Genomic DNA, 19,541 nt, shown 5'->3' on the forward strand with positions numbered 1-19,541 from the left:
CTCTGCTTTGTTCGCCTCAAGGATGCCTTTCTGTGGAGCATCACTTGGACAGCCTTTGGGATCGCCTTGTCATTACCCCACTAGGAAAATTCAGAATGACCCTAACGTGGCCAGATGGGACTGGAAGGGCTAGTCATTTCCTTGCAAAGTGTACGCCATCTCCCCTTTTCTGAGAGTTTGTTCGGCATGTTGAGGCAAGAAGCTTCCAGATGTCCACACAGATACAGCAGCAGTGAAGGTGAAAACAGCAGCTGCCCATGCTGGGCAGGGGTACCCGGGCCTGTGTCAGGGCAAGTCCCCTGAGCAGCTGGAGATGAGCGCAGGAAGCAGTCCTAGAGGCTGGAAAACAGACTGAGCAAACCTCAGAAATCCATGCTGAGGGTCAAGGCAAAACTGGACCCTTCTGAAGCTGCTGGGTCTTACATTTTTGAAACAAGGATGCTCTGGTCTTAAATTGGCCAGTCTGAGTCTGATATCTCCCAACTAGCACCTCACTTATTTCTCTTTATAAAATTTGTCACTTTAATAGGATTAAAAATGTATTCGCTGCTACCACTGAGACCTGCTATGAACATGTGGCTTCTTTCTCTTCTATGATGGGTTTATCATCCAGCTAGTTAGAGGAGGGCACTGGTAACTGGCTTACAGCTAGTCTCTTACAAGTACATATAGTCTTTGTGGATGGCTGCCCACGTAAATGTTCCCTTTCCTGACTTTCTTCTCCTTCCCCTCTGAGCAAGAGTGGGCCTTCTGTGGGGAGAGGAGAGGGGGCCTCAGCTTCAACACAGTGCCCTCTAGATCCTCAGTGGCCTTGGCCAGGAAGTGGCTTGACCGGTCCAGTCCCATCTGGCCGCTGGGGCCAGTATGGTGGCACCAACCAGTTTCAGGAATCTCTCCTACCAGCCACTTGTCTCCAGCCACAAAATCCCCAACTGCAGCTGCCTTTGTCCTGCCCCCAGACTTCCACCAGCCTCTCAGCACCTCCACATCTACTCACCAGTGTGTGGGAACTTCCAGATCAGCAGGATCACCCCACTACATACTCTGGTACCTTGTCCAATTAGGCTTGGATGTGGCAGGGCCCCAGCAACCTGCCAATACTTAACTAATGGCACCCTTGGAGATTTTGCTGATCCTCTATAGACATATACGCTGATGACACTTGAGTCCTCATATCTAGCATGTCATCATTCTTCAGCCTGAGGGCACTGGTATGTGCTTTTACACACTTATGAGATTGTGACATGTGGTTGTGGCTGGTGGGGGAGCAGGGTGGCGGGCAGGGTCCCCCGAGGTGACTGGAAGCAAAGGGATTCATCTGCCAGGGTGCAGTATGCAGTAGTAGTTCTTTGAGTGGGTCTGTTTTTCCATCGACACTAGCCTGGTGGTTCATAAAAAGCACAAGGAGACACTGTCCACTTTCTAGACGTCCCCCTTCCTCTTCCATTCATCTGTGCTTGCAGTTGTAGCTCTGGTCTTGAATTCCTGACCCAGCAGTGTCAGAGAGAGTGGTGATGTGCTTTACTGCATCCCTGGCATGACTTTCCATGAACTGTTGATCTCATTTCGTCCTCATACAATCATAGGAGATTAGGACTTTTAATATCACACCCTTACAAATGAGAGAACTAAGGCACAAGGTGATTGTAAGTAACTTGCCCCGAATCACACAGATCTGACTTTAGCACCAGCACCATTAACCCCTGCATTACATTCACTCCAGCCTCATCCGCCTGCTCTGGATTTAGTGATGGGCCAGACCCTTCCTGAATTTGGGCTTACACGCTGACTCCCCCTACCAGTCCCAGGTAATCATCAATCTGCATTTTATCTCTGTGGATTTATCTATTCTGGACATTTTATGCAAATAGAATCATATAACACGTGACCTTTTGTGCCTGGCATCTTCCACCTAACATATTGTTTTGGAGGTACATCCACATTGTAGCATGTGTCAGTATAACTTGCCGTTGTATGTATATACCATAGTTTGTTCACCCACTGATGGACATTTAGCTTTTGGCTACTGTGAATAGTGCGGCTATGTTCTTGCGTGTATATGTATTGACACTTGTTTGAGTTCCTGTTTTCAATGCTTGGGGGTATATACCTATGAGTAGAATTGCAGAGTCATGTGATAATTCTGCGTTTAACTTTTTGAGAAACCACCAGACTTTTCCATAATGGCTGTAGCATTTTACATTCTTATCAGCAATGCATGAGGATTCCAATTTCTCACATCCTCACCAACACTTTTTTTCCTTTTTTTTTTAAATAATAGTCATCCCAGTAGGTGTCAAGTGGTACCTCACTGTGGTTTTGCTTGGCATTTCCCTAATGACTGATGATGCGGAGCATCTTTTCAGTCACTTGTTGCCTGTTTATATGGCCAACCTACAAATGTCTGTTTGGAAAAATGTTTATTCAAGTCCTTTGCCCATTTTTTATTGGGTTGTTTGGGTTGTTTTGTTGTTTAGTTCTAACAGTTCTTTACATATTCTGAATATCAAATCTATCGTTTAATTTACTTATTCTCCCTTCCCCAGTTTCCTATTTAACCTACCCGCTGAGTTTCTTTGTGTTTTTTTAATTGTATTTTAATGTTTTTAGTTTCTGGGGTATCTAGTTCTTTCTTTTTAACAACTGCCTAGTGTCTTATGGGTGCTGTTCCCCACCCCCCATCTCCTTTATCTCTTGGAGGATTTTTAAATGAACTCTAGAATTTTCTCTTCAGATTACCTTATTTTCTCTCTTTATTGGATTACTCATTCTCCCTCATGTTGAGTCTGGCGTCTTTCATAGTGCTGGATTTCCTTTTGTCTTCTGTAAGGTCATTTTCCAGCGGGAATTCTCCTCCTTGTCCTCCCATGTGCTGTGGCCTTTGCAGCGGCTCAGCTTGGTGCCTTCACCAGTGTGGCTGGTGCAGGACAGCAGACTCCGCTCGGGCCGCGTCTGATCTTCAGAAGGCGACGACTTTTATCTTATGACCTATAGCTCACTGCCAGCCACAGCCTGAGCAGACATGATTATCCCAGCTCCAGAGAAGAGTGGATGGTTCTTACACCCTCACGCCTGGGATATATGGCTTTGGGCCCATCCTCAGTGGGCAGGAAGAGCCTGGCCCTCCTGGCGCACAGCTGTCTTGGCTTTCTCTGAGAAGTGGATGGGGCTTTTGCCCTCACTTGTTACTGTGGGTTCTCTTCTCTCCCTCCAAAAACCTCTTCCTTCCTGGTCCACAGAAATTTCCTTTTCTTGTGTTGAAGAGTGACTGTTATAAATTTTTCTTTCATTTCTGTATTTTAAGTTGAAAAGTGTTGGGATTTGAGACTACTTGAGAAATACCACCTCTTGATTGGTAGATGCAAACTACTACTTGAGAATGGATAAACAAAATATCCTACTATGTAGCATAAGGATATCTTGTGATAAACCATAATGGAAAAGAATATAAAACAAGAATCTATAAGTGTATATAACTGAGTCACTCTGCTGTACAGCAGAGATTGGCACAACATTGTAAATCAACTATATTTCCCCCCCCCCAAAAAAAAGTAATACCACCTCTTTCCCCTCAATTGAGAAATAAGAAAAAACAACAAAAAGAACGAGGCATATAGAGTCAGAACGTCACTGTTGTCACTGATAAAGCTGATCTTGTGGAATGTGGGCTTCATCTCTAGGCAGTACTGAACTCCTAACACTGCACTGAATTTTGGAGTAGAAGCTCAGAATAATCAAGAAGGGACTTACGTGTGTTGGTCTTTGCTGGGGACAAAGGCAAAATTAATGAAATGGCACTGATGCCCAAGTGTATCCTAGTGAAAGGGAGAGTTTTTTCTATTACATTATTCAAAGTCAGTAGTGTTCTTATTTCCTTAGTGCTATGTAAAGACTCTAAGAATAAAGAATGATAGGTATGTTGTAAGTTTTGTTGAATCTACTTCCATTTGTTCACACCTCCTGTGATCCTTCGTATTTGTTTATTACCATTTCTAGCAAGCTTAACTCTTCATTGCTTAACTTTTATTCTTAAGCTCAGACTCTATATGAATTGTCATTTGAAATGTTTGTCTAATTTAACACATTCTTTCACTTTCTTTTACAAGATCATTCCCAGCGACCCCTTCTGGGTACCAACCACTGAGGAGGAGTACTTGCACTTTGGGGAAAAGGCTGATTCTGAGAACCAGGCCCGGAAGTACATGAATGCAGTGCGAAAGCGGAAGGGTCTTTATGTGGAAGAGAAGATTGTGGAGCATGCAGAAAAGCAGAGAACCCTCAGCAAAAATAAGTAACGACTACTGTTGGAAGATTCTTCTCTTTGTAATAAATTAAAAAGTATCACCCAGGCTTTGATACTGGGAAAATTTCTTTATGCTGCACCATCTCTGTGCATTACTTTCAATAAAGTTGATCCATATCATATTTTAAAGAGGGCGTTCCTAAATGTCTTTGTAATTGATTCTGGTACAAAGCAAGAAGTTATTGTAAATACTGCAGTGGTGCCTTCTCCCTGCCCTGTGTATAACCTCCCGGCAGCAAGACTCGTGCTGTGATGAGGGCAACCTGCTCAGTCCTGGGGGCGAGGTGTGCAGACCCCGCGGTGGGCTGGGTCCTCTACACTGAGCACCTGCCCCTCTGCCTGTCGTTACAGCGTCACACTTCTGACTACACCCTCCATTTAAACATATTTCATATTTAATTGTTGAATCACAGCATTTAACGTCATTCAAAGAGACCACATAGTCAAGAGACCAGCTGCCTGGAGGTTAGTTAAACCAAGTCACTGTTACAGCTGATTCATCTTATGGTTTGTCTAGCAAAACAATCTAGTATCCAATTGTCAGCCTTTAAACCTTCTGTTTTTTACACTCCCTCATAAATTGTATCACCCATATTAAATAAATGTTAAAGTTATACCCTATACCTTTCTCTTAAAAAAAAAAAAAAGGTAAATTTCTATAATTCTCTTGGCTATTTTCCTCTTAGCCTTACTGACGGGGTATTAACTAATATGATGAGATTATCGCCTTTATTGTAAATACTTTCCCTAAATCTCAGTTGCCTCATTCAGGGAGATCCCCCTATAAAGAACAAATGCAATCCAGTCAAAAAGAGATTTTGTGATTTTTGATGTTGCGTTAATATTTACGTTTTTATAGCCACTTAAAAGGAGGATTCTTTTTCAAAACACATAAAGTTATCAGACCAGGCTTGAAATGTTTTTAATGGTTTTTGGTTTGTTTGTTGTTATTGTTTTTAATAAACTAGGTCATTCTTAATATCAGAACCCTGGCATATCTGGTCAAGTCCAACTGACCCAGACTTTGGGGAGAGTGTAGCTAGATAATTCACTAAGTTGAGCAGATACTGACATCTGAATTAATTTTAAGAGAGTTATACCACATATTGGTTTATCTGAAAACTTTGATAACACAGGAAAAGCTAGCACATCGATTTATAGCATTTGTAAATAACATCATTCAAACTGCCAGATGTGCTATAAAAAGTATTCTTAGACTGTATACTTTATCAGCAAATGCTGCATTTAACAGAGAAAAGAGGCATAACCCAGAAAGAGTTGGAGCTCTGTCTGTACTCTGTTGGGTCCCGCCAGATGTGCTGGTGTGGGGGAAGTGGCATGTCAAGTTGATAGATGGCCTCTCTACCTTCTCCATGTTTGGGGAGATAATATAATAACCAGCAGAAAATGACCACGAGCAGGCAGGCCAAGGGCCATAGCTAATCCGCATGTGAGTGAGTAATCTGCTATGTTGTGTAATCGGTGATGGGGCCCCAGCCGTGGATACCCCATCCGTGTGTGACAGGGTAGTGAGACTGCGTCTCTACGTCCCCATGCCACACTCAAACCCTAGCTTCATTGTATTGAATTCAGTGGAAGTGAACCAAGAAGTTGTCAGTCCCAGAGTGGGATGGGTGTGTTCCTTTTCTTACATGGGGGTTGGTTTCTGGCAGTCACTTATAGACAGGCCTCAGGGGCAATGAGGAAGGCCGGGTCAAGGAAGCCACAAAATCTAGACCCTCACTCCTGGAGGATTCTTTGCATTGAGGTCCTGGGGTCTCAGAGGACAGGCACAGGCAACATCAACCTAATGCCTTTTCCAAGGCAATTCCAGGGCACGGGTGGGCCAGGGCAGGGAGTCTGGAAGGGTCACAGTTTTCACAGACTTGAGGGAAAATATCCATCTCCTGACCCTGGGTGTATGGAGGGGGCGGGGGGAGTGTAGACAGGTGGCAGGGGTGGAGAGAGGGAATTACTGGATCCTCACATGTGCTGTATGGAAATAGGGGCAGGAAGTCTTTAGGGCCTGGTAGAAGTTACATTCACAGCCCATGGTCCCATATCTCATTGAGTTGCACCTCTGGGTAAGCCCTGTCACAAAAGAATTCCAAGGACTGTTGCCTGATTTGTGTTAGCTCAGGGAAATCATCAATAGAAGCTGAATCTTCACTGGAGCAGAGGACAAGGGGAGGATTGGGGGCATCTATATTTATATTCTGTGCCTCAAATTTAGGTAAAGCTACCAGTGTCCAGGATTTAGTCATTATATGGCTCAGATTTATGGCTGGTAAGTTTAGAAAAACAATTGATTTCAGAAATTAGGTTAACCTGTGCTCTGGGAACTGAGAATAGGGAACCGTTTGAGAAATATGCCTTCTGTCCTGTCTTACAACAGCATATAAGGCCCAGAGCTATAGAAGGCTTGTCCTGGAGCCAAAGCCCTCCAGGTGAAGAGAGTATTAAATCCCAGAATAAGAAGGTGTGCCTTTGTGAAGCAGTCCAAGTAATCCTTTCTTTTTAGGTCAAAGAGCACTTTATACTTCCTAAGCTAGTAAAAAATGATAAAATTAATAATAAAAGCCAAGAATTTAGATCAGATTCTAAAAACAGAGGATTATGAATGTCAGCCTAAACACACAAACCAGACCATGGGAGTAAGAAGACTTTCCTTTGATCCTGTTCCATAGACAAAGCCTGCGGCACAGAGAGCATCTTCTCGCGGTTTAGGAATGAGCAGTGGGAAACCTTCTTACCCTGTGGCTTGTCTGCCTTGCAGGGCACGAGCAGAGCCACATGCTGAAGACTCCAGGGAGGTGAGAGAGGAGACCGGGGTGGGAGGAGGGGGCAGAACACGAGGAAGGGCCCCCTGGAAGCGAGGAAGTGAAGGGGCAAAGGCCCTCCCAACTTGGCCATTCCTGGCCCAGGACCCAGAGACTTGATCTTGAGTCATGGGGCTGGGGTTTCTCGCAGCCCACGTAGCCCCTTCCTCTGCTGTTGCTGAGGAAGCTGCAGAGGGCCAGGCAATTGCATTCCACCCCGCAGGTACGTCCAGGCTCACCTCGGCCTCACAGGGCTGGGAGCATTTGGTTTAGGGTTTACCTCACTAGCCCTTTGCATGTCTCTGCCAGGCCTTCTGGCTGAGATTATGCGGAATGATTTCAATTCATGGCAAAAGGTGTAGGAGCTCTCATTCCGCTGTCCCAGATATCATGTGATTTCTCATAAAGAGCCGTCAATGCCCAATTTAAAAGGACTTTATACCACAGCTGCAACCTTTACCATTTTGCAAATCAGTGATCTTGAAGAATTTTTATTTCTTAATTTTTGAATGACCATTTGTAGCATTTTTTTCCCCCAAAAGGTTGTTCTGTGTTGTCTTTTTGAAGAAACAAAAATTTCTGTGAAGCACAGAGCCCTGATATCATCAGACAGTACAGCAGTGGGGGGCAGGAGCAAGGAACCCAGAGCCTAGGGTCCTGTCACTCCTACCTGGTGACCCTGGGCGAGTCTCTGGGAGCCTTACATCCCTCAGATGTAAGGTGGGTGGCAGTTTCTCACATGGAAGGGGTTGTTGGGATGAGAAAATGAAATAATCCGTGTTAGGACTCAGCACCTGGTGTATCGTGCCTAGTATATTAAAAGCAATTATCATTTTTTATTTTTATTACCATCTTTAGGCATGTGCACCGAGAGGGAAGATACCTGATATCAGGCCAATTACACAATCCGTTGATCTGATAAGACAAATATTCAAGCTGCGTGTTGCACTTAATTTTTTTCTAATGCGGTCTTCCCATCCTGCTCACCTTGAGCACACTGGACTTCAAGTGGGGAGGGCGGCAGTACTAGCAATTCCATAGGTGCTTGCTTTCTGGTTCCTTCACTTTTCATGGTCTTTCCTTCAGGTCAGATTTTACACTGTAGCCAGCACTTTTTGTCAGACAGGTGCTGTCTGTCCCCAAAGCATAGCAAGTGGGATCGGCCTCCCCAAGACCCTTCATTCTGGGGACCCCAATACAGTTGGCCTTTGGACAGTGACTGATTCTTCTTAAGGCAAAGCCAGATAAGCTTGCCTATGGGCTGCCCATCATTCATCCTTTGTGAACCCACAGCAGTCACTACTGGCTGTAACACAAGCTACTGGAAAGTGCTAGTGGGCTGGGCCCAGGCGAGGTGTCAGCTTCCTGGGTCTCTGTGTGACATTCCCAGTTCCTGACCCCCTCTGCGCCAACTCTCCTTCCTGCCCCTCTGCTTTAGAGGCAGCACTCAGGGCTCCTGTGGCCCTTGCCACAGTCCTGGCCCACCGCACCTGGGACATTTGAACTCCACTGTGCCCTCCTCCCACCACAGCCTGCTGTCTTCCCAACTCTGGCAAGCTCTAACTTACCACAACTCTGCCAGCCACTGTTTCCTTCCACCTTTTTACCCTCCATTGGCTTTACTTTCTTTTCTCCCCAGCCTGGTCCCCAGCCATTCACATCTGCCAAACATAACCATCTCTGTGCAGACCTGCTCTGGTCAAGGCACTGATGTTGCTTTCACGGCCAGAGCCAGGGCCTCCTCCAGCCAGCCCTCTGGGCTGCTCCAATACCTCTGGCGCAAGTGCCCTTTTCAAAGGGTGAGTGGGTCAAGAGAGCCTTTGAGAAAGCAGTTCGTGGACCGCTGACCCTGTGGTTACTCAGGAACGGGCTCCCCGGGGAGCCCACCATGGGAGGCCGCATGGCGCCCAGCAGAATTGGATGCAGCAGGAGGAACTTGAGAAGCAGAGACTCCTGCTCTGGCCACTAAGTGCACAGCAGCATCCACAAGGGACAGGAACAGTACAGAGCCTTCTAGGAATGTGATGGTGGGCGTCAAGGCTGTGGGAGAAAGATGCACGGTGGCGGAGCTGACCTTGCCCTGATTAGACATTTGGAGACAACAGATCCCCTGGAGACTGGCTTTCAAGGCCTGGTCTAGAGGGGCCACCACTGCAATTTTCCCCACCTCTCCCACCTGAACCGTTCCCCTTGCAGGTTTCCTGCTGCTGTAGAGAAGAGAAGCTCGCTCGAGGCGGAGGGGACAGAGGACCAGGGAGCTGCCCTAGACCAGACTCTGAGAATAGAAGCCAGCTTGTACGAAGTCCTTTGGCAAAGGACCTGAGAGGTGGGGAGCGACCTTTGTTAAGCTGGCTCCCCCCCACTGATAGTCTACCTGTCAGATCCCACATTTGGGCTATTCATATCTGTAGTTCTTAGTTGTTTTCTACTATGCAGGAAAAACCACCACGTTCCTACTAAGTCCATGAGGTTTGGGTGGGTTTGACCTCACCACAACTGCGTGTGACACAGGATGGGATAATCCGTGTATTCAAGTCCCTTGGCCTCATTGGAATGGGAGAGAGACCAATTTCTGAACGATCTTGAGCATCTAAATTCTGTATCTTGGGTTTCCTTGGTGGCACGGTCATTAAGAATCCGCCTGCCAACGCAGGGGACACGGGCTCAATCCCTGATCCGGGAAGATTCCACGTGCCTCAGAGCAACTAAGCCCGTGCACCACAACTACTGAAGCCCCCACCCCTAGAGCCTGTACTCCTCAACAAGAGAAGCCACTGCACTGAGAAGCCTGTGCGCCGCAATGCAGAGTAGCCTCCACTCGCCACAACTAGAGAAAGCCCACGCGCAGCAATGAAGACCCAACGCAGCCAATAAATAAATAAACACATTTACTTTTTTTTAATTCGATAGGTAAATAAATAAATAAATAAATAAATAAATAAATAAATAAATTCTGTACCTTAAACCAAAGCTATCCCTGGACTTTTCAGGTACATGAGGCAGTAAGTTTCCTCCCCTTTTTCTGTTGAAATCAATTTGAATTGAGTTTAAATCACAAAGCAATGAACAGCCCTGACCAATACAACACCTTTGATCCTGACATCCTCCTGCTCAAGAATGTCTTGTGCTTCCCACTGTCCTCACACCCGCACCCTGTGTCCTTCCCATCTCTCAAAGCCCGGGTCCTGTGCCATCTCTATTAGGATGTCACCTTTTTCATTGCCAACCAAACGAGCTTATCTTTTTCTGAAGCCCATAATATTATTTGTATCTCTTTTTTGGTACCCAGGGCGTTCTGGTAAGTGTGGTTTGGGTACAGATCCTCCCCCATTTACTTATTTGAAAGCTTGAAGGTGAAGATTTTTTATACCACCTGTGCCTTGCACATAGCAGATGTTCAGTAAATCCTGGTGGAAGGGTATTGATTAACCTAAGAGTGTATACTTTAGTCACATAGAACCACACTGAGAACATAGCTCTCCTGGCTCTCTTCTGGTGCTTCTGGAATGCCACACTTGCTCCTTCCTGAGAGAGAGGTCTTACTAGCACGCATGTGTGTTCAAGAGCAGTGGTTCTCAGAGTGTGGTCCCCAGACAGCATCACCTGGAAGCTTGTGGGAAATGCACATTCTCAGCCCCCACCTAAGGCCTAAATAAAATGGGAGTGGGCTCAGTAAGCTGCATTTTAACGAGCCCCCCAAGTGACTCTGTTGCCTACTTAAGTTTGAGAACTACCGCCATAGAGATTTTAATTGACAGTTGTTTCAAAGTATGCTCTGCACTTTTTGAAATTTTTCTTAACTGCTTCGTGATTTACAAGTGAGAATGAATACTACACATCTTAAGTCTAATTTTAAGTAAAATTTGCAAGGCCTCATTTGGACAATTAACTTTCTTCCACCTCCCAGTAAATATGGAAATTCTTAAGTCTTTCCAAATGCGTACACTGTTATTTTAGGATTGGGAGACTAAAGGTCAAAGGAGAGAACTCACCAAAGAGTATTCAGTTTGAAAAAGGGCATGCATATGGTGTTCATTCTGGACAGAACATTGATGGAGGAAGAAGTTATTTGCCTTTCAAACCCAGTAGGAGCAAAGAAGGGGAGGAACCAGATCAAAGATCTGGGGTGCTTATAAATGTACTTTTAAGGCAAGAGGATTGGATCAAACTGGAAATGTTGTTTGAACATCAGATTTAGATGTTTCTTTTTTTTATTTGCCCTAATTCAGGAAAGAAAGAAAGAGAGAGAGAGAGAAAGAAGGAAAGAAAAAGAAAGAAAGGGAAAGAGAGAGAGAAAGAAAAGAAAAAAGAAGTGACCTTATGAGATGTCTAGTTATGGATGTTTACTCCCCTTCTTTTATCTTTTTTTTTTTTTAAAGAGTGTCTAGAAAAATCAGAGCTGGGAGAATTTTTCTGTTACGCATATCACATGAGCTCACTGAAAATACACACTTTTCTTATTATATGCTACCCTTTCCAAAGAATTTTTGTTTATTAAAACAATTGCACTTTTGAGAATGTCAATTAAGAGGTGAATTCATTTGGCTGTTTTCAGAGGCTTTGAACTGTTTTAAAATTGTCACCACTACCACCACACCTCCAATCCTTCAAAATAAATAGGATTTACTTTTGAAATGGAATTTGATATAGAAAAAGCAGTGTGGGACTTCCCTGGTGGCACAGTGGATAAGACTCCACGCTCACAGTGCAGGGGGCCCAGATTCAATCCCTGGTCAGGGAACTAGATTCCACATGCTGCAACTAATGAGCCCGCATGTTGCAACTAAGACCTGGTGCAACCAAATAAATAAATGAATAAATAAATATTTAAAAGAAAAGGTGATGCTGCCTGGTCACATAGTTCTCCAAAGAAGGCAAAAAGTACCCTCAGGTCTGAGACTCTCCCTGGGCTCCTGTCTTTGGGAGGTAACGCCCTTCCCCAGAAAAGGTTGATAAGTGATGTGCAAGTCTTCATCCAGTCCAGAGGGATCACTGATAGCCCTCTTGGTACAGGACCTCCTGCTGCTTCCTCCTTCCCCCAAATGCCGCAGGAGGCTCCTGGGGACGGGGGAGGGTGTTCTCACACAGGCCCCCGATCAGACCCGCTTTCCCCGCGCACAGTTCTGTGGCCCCACAGCCCCCTCTCCTCTGGAGGTGTCACTTCTTTGCTGCCTCTCACCTGCACCCCAGGCCCCTGCCAGCTGCTGCCACTGCCCACTGAGCCACACTCCTGCCACAGCTGCGGAGATGGATATATTTGCCTCTTCCTTTTTGTGTTGTTATGTCAGAAAGACCTCCAAGCAGGGAGCTCTGGCATCCTGGGGTTTTATGGGGTTTTGAGGGAATCCGCTCCTTGGCACCTTGCTCTCCAGAGGAGCAGACAAGTGTCCCTGAGGCCTAACTTGGGATGGATTCAAATGGCCATCACCGGCTGTACTAAAAATTACTACCCTCTTCTGCTACTCACTCGACCAATTGTGTTTGCTGCCTTCTTTCAGGATGTTTCTCTCCAAGCAAATTCCTCAGATTCCCTACAAATATCTCAGTCTATCTCCTTGTCATACCCATAGCTCCTTCTAAGGAAAAGCCCACTGCCATTATTTTTTGTTATATGCTGGTAGCAGTGGCAAAATGGCATTGAATCCATCCATAGTTTGCAGCAGGGTGAGATTTGAGAACTGAGCTAGAGGGGACATGGCCTCCTCTGGAGCTGTTCACTCTGACATGGACAAGCAGCTTTGAGAAGTGGCCAGGCCCAATTCGGTACACAGCTGATCCTTGAACAACACAGGGAGTTAGGGACACTGAAGTCCCCTGCAGTCAAAAATCCAGATACAACTTTACAGTTGGCTCCTGGTATCTACAGCTCAGCATCAGCAGATTCAACCAATCACAGATTGGGTAGTACTACAGTGTTTACTATGAAAAACAGGTATAATTGGACCCGCGCAGTTCAAACCTGTGTTATCCAAGGGTCAACTGCACGTATTAAAATGGAAATTGGTCATACACTTTAACTCAGACATCTTTCTAGAAACCTCTTTTATGGAAACTTCCACACAAATGCACAAAGACACCCAAACAACGCTGTGAATAACAGCTGCTGAAGGGAAAAATCCTAATATCCAATGAAGAATTGCTTATGTAAATCATGGTGTGTTTGAATAGTGGATCACTAACAGCCATTAGAAAATTTGAAGACAATCTTTACTTACTGACATAGAAATTCAAGATATATTGGAATATTTTTTAAAAAGCTACAAAACCCTACTTTGAATCCATTTTTATTAAGTATTTATAATGTACGTGTGCCTCGTTAATAAATGCTCAGCAAGAATCTGAAGACATTTACAAGCCTGTTAAACTCACTCTCTCTGTGGATTTCGTTACAGACTATTTTTTCTTTCAGCATTGTTTTCCTATCAAGTTTTTCCTTTGCACATCCAACATGTATTGCTTTAATAATCAGAAAAAAAAAATTAGATGAGATAAAATAAATAACCAAGTGGCCGTCCACCAGCACTTACGGCAGTGCCGTCTGGTTGCTGAGAAGCTGAGTGTGTTGGCATCTAAACGTGCACTAGATGGTGTCAGGGAGGGGCCTTGTTGGAACCCTGGTGAGATGAGACGAGGAAGGTTTTGATAGCCTGGGACGCAGAGCCTGCCTTGTTGCAGGTGGGAGGAAACAGAAGGGCAGGGGGAGGGGACAGATGAGGAGCCCCAAACCTGGTCGCCAGCACAGAGAGCTGCTCCTGGTAGTCTGTGGAACGCCTAGGGGTCTGTGGAGCACATCTGAAAACCAACAGCTACAGACCCTGCTCAGCCAACACCCTCTAGGTCCCCCCTCGCACACCCCATCCCCTTTGCTGGGTTCCCAGAATCGTACACATACACACCTTACCCAGTTCCACAGCCAGCTCTAGGGTGCGGCTCCCAGCTCGGCTGCCTGCTGACTCCTCACCAAGGTCTCTACACCTGCGAGGATGGGAGGAAGTTAGGTGACTTGTCCCAGGTCCCAAGAGCCCTACTCTAGAAAGAGGACTTGGACAGCCACTTGGATTCAGTTTTGAAACCCTGCAGCTGTGGTTCTCAGAGAGTGGTCCCCAGACCAGCAGCATCAAATCACCGGAAAACTGTTCAGAAATGCACATGCTCAGCCCCACCTCAGTCCTACTGGATCAGGAACCGGGCAGGCGCCCCATCATCCTTCTAGCTGCTTCTCATGCACGCATATATTAGAGAACCACTGCCCTAGACAATTGCAAGGAAAAGAAGGCAGGAGCGACTCTGAGTTCACCGAGGATCTGCATTTCAGATTTGTCTCCCTGAAGCCATCGCAGGCTGTGAGTACACGCTGAAAAAGCTGCCTGCTAAATCTCTGAGCCCCAGGGAGATAAGACCTTACAGTCTCCTTCCTCCTGGCCCAAAGGGCAGCCCAGGAGAGAGCAAAGACTAATGCCCAGAACACAGCTTAGTCTCAAAACCCTGAGGGCTTTAGGGATCACGGCTTCATTTTCGTACCTCTAGGGAGCATCTCAGAGATACTCTCAGGGAACGTCAAGAAAAAACTGGAGGACCCCTTTTTGAGAACTAAGGGTCATGTAATGGCAGGTGGCCAAGAGCCAGAGGGGTGGGATTCTATCTGTTTTCCTGGGATGGTGACCCAAAGAAGCTCTTCTTATTCGTAAATGCTGTTTTTTTAAATCTTATGAGGCTCTTGGCAAACACACACACTCACACTGATTACTAATTCTTTCATTAAATGGAGTGACCCCTGGTCACCTTCCCTCTGGGTTTTAACACTATTTACAGACAAGAATTAAGGTCTTAGAGTGCAGATGCTCTCACACCAGGCCTCACGTTCCCAAACCCTGCGCTAGGCTGCCTCCCAGTCGACTCAGATATGTACTAGTTATACCTCCATTGATAGATGCTGAGCTAAAGTGCCTTGAACTTGGATAAATTCCTAAAGGTCACACCACTAATAACTGGTGCAACAGAGTCTCAGACTCAGCCCGTCTAGTTCCTGAGCCTTGGCCCTCAACACGGCCCCACAGGGCCTTGGCATGCTGCTTCTCTGATGAAAATGAGAGGCAGAGAATGCAGAAAAGCACAGCTAGCTAGATACATTCAGCAGGACCAAGAAGAGCTGCTTAGAAACATTAAACATCTCTTTCGTAAGAAGCACATTGTTTCCAAGAAAGCCACACAATCTAGTGTTCAGTGGAAAGACTACAAGCCTGCCTTTCAGAAAGACTTTCCATAGCAGCTGTGGTATCTACCCTCTTGCGTCCTAGTGGTTGCCCTCAGAGGGACCGTGCAGGCACGAGTGCCCGCTTCTGACTTAAGAGTCTGGCTGGGTGTGTGGTGAAGGGAACATTGGTCGAAAGAGTTCAGCTCTAATGGACTCTCTGGTGTGGGGTGTGGGTAGAGAGGGAGAAGAAGAGAGAATGGAGACTTCCCTGGCAGTCCAGTGGTTAGGACCCCGCACTTCCACTGCCACAGGCATGGGTTCAGTGCCTGGTTGGGGGACTAAGATCCCGCACGCCCTGAGGCACAGCAGAAAAAAAAAGAGAGAGAGAGAGAGAGAACGGGACATGGTTCATCAGCCAGGGCTCTAAGGCCACCTCCATGATGCAACTCCTCTGGGGACATAAGAGGAAGGCGGTGACAGCAGAAAGAATGTTGGGGGACCATTGGGTGCAACCCATGGCCGCTCTAGCTGTGGCCAGAGAAGCCGCTCAGCGTGAGTCCAGCTTGGAGTGGACAGAGCCAGAGGCCTTGGTTGAGGGATGAGTGTGTGAGAAGGAAGGGAGGAGGAACGGAGCGGGTGGGGACGCAGGGCCTGGGAACCTGGAAAGGATTTGTGGGTCTGCACTTCCAGGGGGAAAATGCCCCACTCATCCTATCTCTGGGACAGCACTGTTCCACAGCTTCCCCAGCGTGAGTGAAAGGATGCCTAGGGGACTCAAATGACCCAGCCTGGTGGCTGCTCTGCCTCCCCTTCTCCAGGAGAAGAATGGGGGGGGGGTCTCCTGAATGCTGCTGAAATGCACGGTTAGAAGTACTCCCAACTAAGAGGGAAACTCTTAGCTGCTGTACACAGTTCTGGAACTTTCCTGGTTTTTTAAACAAGTCTCTGTTTAAGACCTAAACTAGGGGTTCTCCACTAGGGATGATTTGGGTCCCCAAGGGACATTTGGCAACATCCAGAGATGATGCTGGCATCTCGTGGGTAGAGGCCAGGGCTGCAGCTAAGCATCTTCCTGCTCCCAGGACAGGCCCCGCAGCAGAGAAGTATGCGGACCGAATGGGGCAGGAGGCGATGGTGAGCAGAGAGTCTCTTCCACCCTGTCTGAGTCTCACAGCCTGTCTGGGGCTGGCAGGGAAGGTGGTGGAGGCCGCGCCGGACGGTAACCTGGACTCAGGCTGCAGCTCGGGGCGGGGCAGGGGAGACATGACGGGTGGTGGTCGGGGAAGGACCATGTCTGCACCCACCTGGTGAGTGGGGCTCTTGCAGGCACGGAGGATGTTTCCAGGTCGCCCCCAGCTTTTCTGGATCTCAGAGAATGACCGTCCACATAGGACTGAGTTTTTTTTTTTTTAGCTTTTTTCCTCTTTCTTTTTTTTTTTTATTCTATTTTCTTAAGCTCTTTATTGGAATATAATTGCTTTACACTCTTGTAATAGTTTTTGAGGTACACCAAAGTGAATCAGCTGTATTTATACTTATATCCCCATATCTCCTCCCTCCTGCGACTCCCTCCCATCCTCCCCGTCCTGGCCCTCTAAGGCATCACCCATCATGGAGTTGATCTCCCTTTGTTATACAGCAACTTCCCACTAGCTATCTATTTTACATTTGGTAGTGTATATATGTCTATGCTACTCTCTCACTTCGTCCCAGCTTCCCCTTCGCTTCCCCCCCAACCCCCCACCAACCCCATGTCCTCCAGTCCATTCTCTGTATCTGCATCCTTATTCTTGCCCTGTCACTGGGTTCATCAGTACCATTTTTTTAGATACCATATATATGAGTTAGCATACAGTATTTGTTTTTCTCTTTCTGGCTTACTTCGCTCTGTAGGACTGAGTCTTATGCATATCAGTCTTTCCAAACCCCACTGTTTCACGGGGAAGGTTAGAGGAACCTTTCCTTAGGGGTGGAATTTCCCAGAGTCTTTCCCTCATGTAGAGGTAAGGAAACCAAGGGTGGGGGGGTGGCGGGAAAATCTGTGCTCCCAAAGCCACCCAAGGGAAAAAGTGTAAGTTGGAAACCTAAGAGAGTCATCTAAGTGTCAATTCAGCAGCTATGTGACTATGTAGGGGGTCTATGAACCAAGGTCCTATTCTATCCCAGGGCAATTGTGAAAACCACAAAATTCCCATCAAGATTAAAAAAACTCACTGGCACAGCCAAGGCCTGTGCCCACCCCCACCCCGGCTCGACCCCCACGCATTCTGGTGACACAACGCCTCTCTGCAGCCCCTCTGGGTGACCTCAGGCCTCCCAGCCGGCTGCGCTTGAGCCGAGAACCCGAGAAAGTGTTTTGTCCCTTAAGCAGATGACTTTTAAAGGTCAACCTCACCACTGCCTGCTAGGACCTGCCTGGGGGGCAGCACCTTCCTTCAGAAGTGGTGGCCAGATTTCCCTGGAGTGCTTGGCAAGCTTGGAAAAAGAAAATACTTTCCTTACGGCTCATCTCTCTGCTCCTCCACAGTGTGTCTCGTATGTTGCCTCTCCTGGGGGCTGCCGTGGGCTTCTGGATACGCCGGTGGAGCCCTGCATCCCCAGGGATCTGGGCCCCACGGCGATTCCTTCCTGGACTTGCCCACCCCCCGGAATGGACGAGAATGAAGAAGGACCGAGGATGCCCGAATGTAGATGGGAGACGTCTGGTTCTGTGTTCCATGCTGGGCAACATGTGTTCTGAATTAAGACATTTGAGATGGTTTTCAAAACACGCTGCTCTGTGCAAGGACTTTGTTTGGCTCCTGGGTCTAGGAAACCAAGTGTAGAAGACATTTTGGAGCCCACTGGGGAAATCTGCACAAGGCCTGAGTGTGAGATGGTAATAAGAAATTCTGGATCATTCTGTTAGGTGCAATAACAGTATTTGGGTTACATAGGGAAGTGTCCTTCTTTTTCAGAGATGCAAATTGAAGTCTTTGACAGTCAATTGCCGTGATATCTGTAATATTTCTTCTCCAACAGATGTGATACAGTCCTCCTCACGTTCCTTGTCTGCTGAAAATTTTGATCATGAGAAGGAAATGCAAAACCAAAAGACCATGCAAGTTTCTTCATCTGAAGAAGAAAACGCTGCTCTGACTTGGGGGCAAAGGAAAAGCAGGCATGATGTGGGACAGGCCTGCTTCTTTCAGGGTCGACGAGACCTGCTCCCTGCCATCCCCCTGCCCCACCTTCCGTGCCGGACACAGCTCGCTGCCTGCCTCCATTTTTGCCACACATTCACTCATTCAGCTGTTTGTCCGGTCATTCAGCCAATGCTGATGGAGGGTCTGTCATTTGCCAGTATCTGTGTTGGGTGCTGGGCACACAGCGATGCGTGAAAATAAACATGGTCCCTGCCCCCATGGCGTTTATAATCTTGGGGCAGAAACAGGTGTTAAGCAAAGATAGATGCAAAATTTCAACGCAGTAAAATGACAAGTGTTATAAGAGAGAGTATGGAAGACACGAAAATGACCGAGCCAGGAGGCTGGGTTTGGAGGGAGGAGAGAAGGGATGTGCAAAGGCCCTGTGTTTGGGGGAAGTGTGGCAGCGCTGAAGGCCTGAGAGGGCCAGTGGGCCCGCTGTGAAGGAGAGTGGAAGAGGCTGGAGCTCGAGAGGCAGGCAGATGTAGAGGCAGGGATGCCTGCCCCATGGGCTACTTCTCCCTGGGCATAGAGATGAACTCAAAGCTTGTTTTTTGTGTTGGCTGAGGTCTGGTTGTCCTCCCTTGCTGATGGGCCCCTCTTCCAGTGCTTCATGGTGCCGGTGCTGCACCGCCTTCTGAGTCTCAGACACACCCTCCACCTGACCCCTGCTAAGCTGTGGACTCTGTGGCCTTTACGGCGGCATCACCTCACCCCTTACCATGGCAGGTCCTGGGTCTCAACCCGTGACTGTCACCCACCGCCTCTTCAGGGCCCCGGAAGACCAAGAAGGGGCTGGAGAGCTCTGACTCAGGCCTCCTTTCCACCTCGCGCCTCCGTGTGTACCTCGGGTGACGGCGCCATGCCAGGCACCAGCAGAGCACGAGCCTCCCCTCCACTTTTGGCTTTTCCCTCAGCGTAACATCCAGCCCCACCACATCCCGGGAGCTGGGCAGCAGCGGGGAACCCACGACACACGTGTCTCACCCATTGCCTCTCCTCCTCTGCCTCACTTCCTTCCACGCTCCATCAAGAGGAAA

General features: G+C 47.3%; 1 protein-coding gene across 6 annotated transcripts in view; it reads left to right on the forward strand.

Annotated features, from left to right (window-relative positions):
- EFL1 (elongation factor like GTPase 1) overlaps positions 1 to 4,432 on the forward strand; it is a 124,399-nt gene extending 119,967 nt beyond the window's left edge. For 5 of the 6 annotated variants that reach the window (XM_057721353.1, XM_057721356.1, XM_057721355.1 and 2 more), the window contains one exon: positions 4,107 to 4,432. In XM_057721353.1, the coding sequence (XP_057577336.1) occupies positions 4,107 to 4,295 (189 nt within the window). In that variant the 3' untranslated portion in view covers positions 4,296 to 4,432. The remainder of the gene's footprint in view (positions 1 to 4,106) is intronic. The other variant, XR_009051273.1, reaches the window with a different exon arrangement.
- The last annotated feature ends 15,109 nt before the right edge of the window (positions 4,433 to 19,541 follow it).

This window comes from Hippopotamus amphibius, chromosome 2 (genome assembly GCF_030028045.1).
Source record: "Hippopotamus amphibius kiboko isolate mHipAmp2 chromosome 2, mHipAmp2.hap2, whole genome shotgun sequence".
In the NCBI taxonomy this organism is placed as follows: domain Eukaryota; kingdom Metazoa; phylum Chordata; class Mammalia; order Artiodactyla; family Hippopotamidae; genus Hippopotamus; species Hippopotamus amphibius.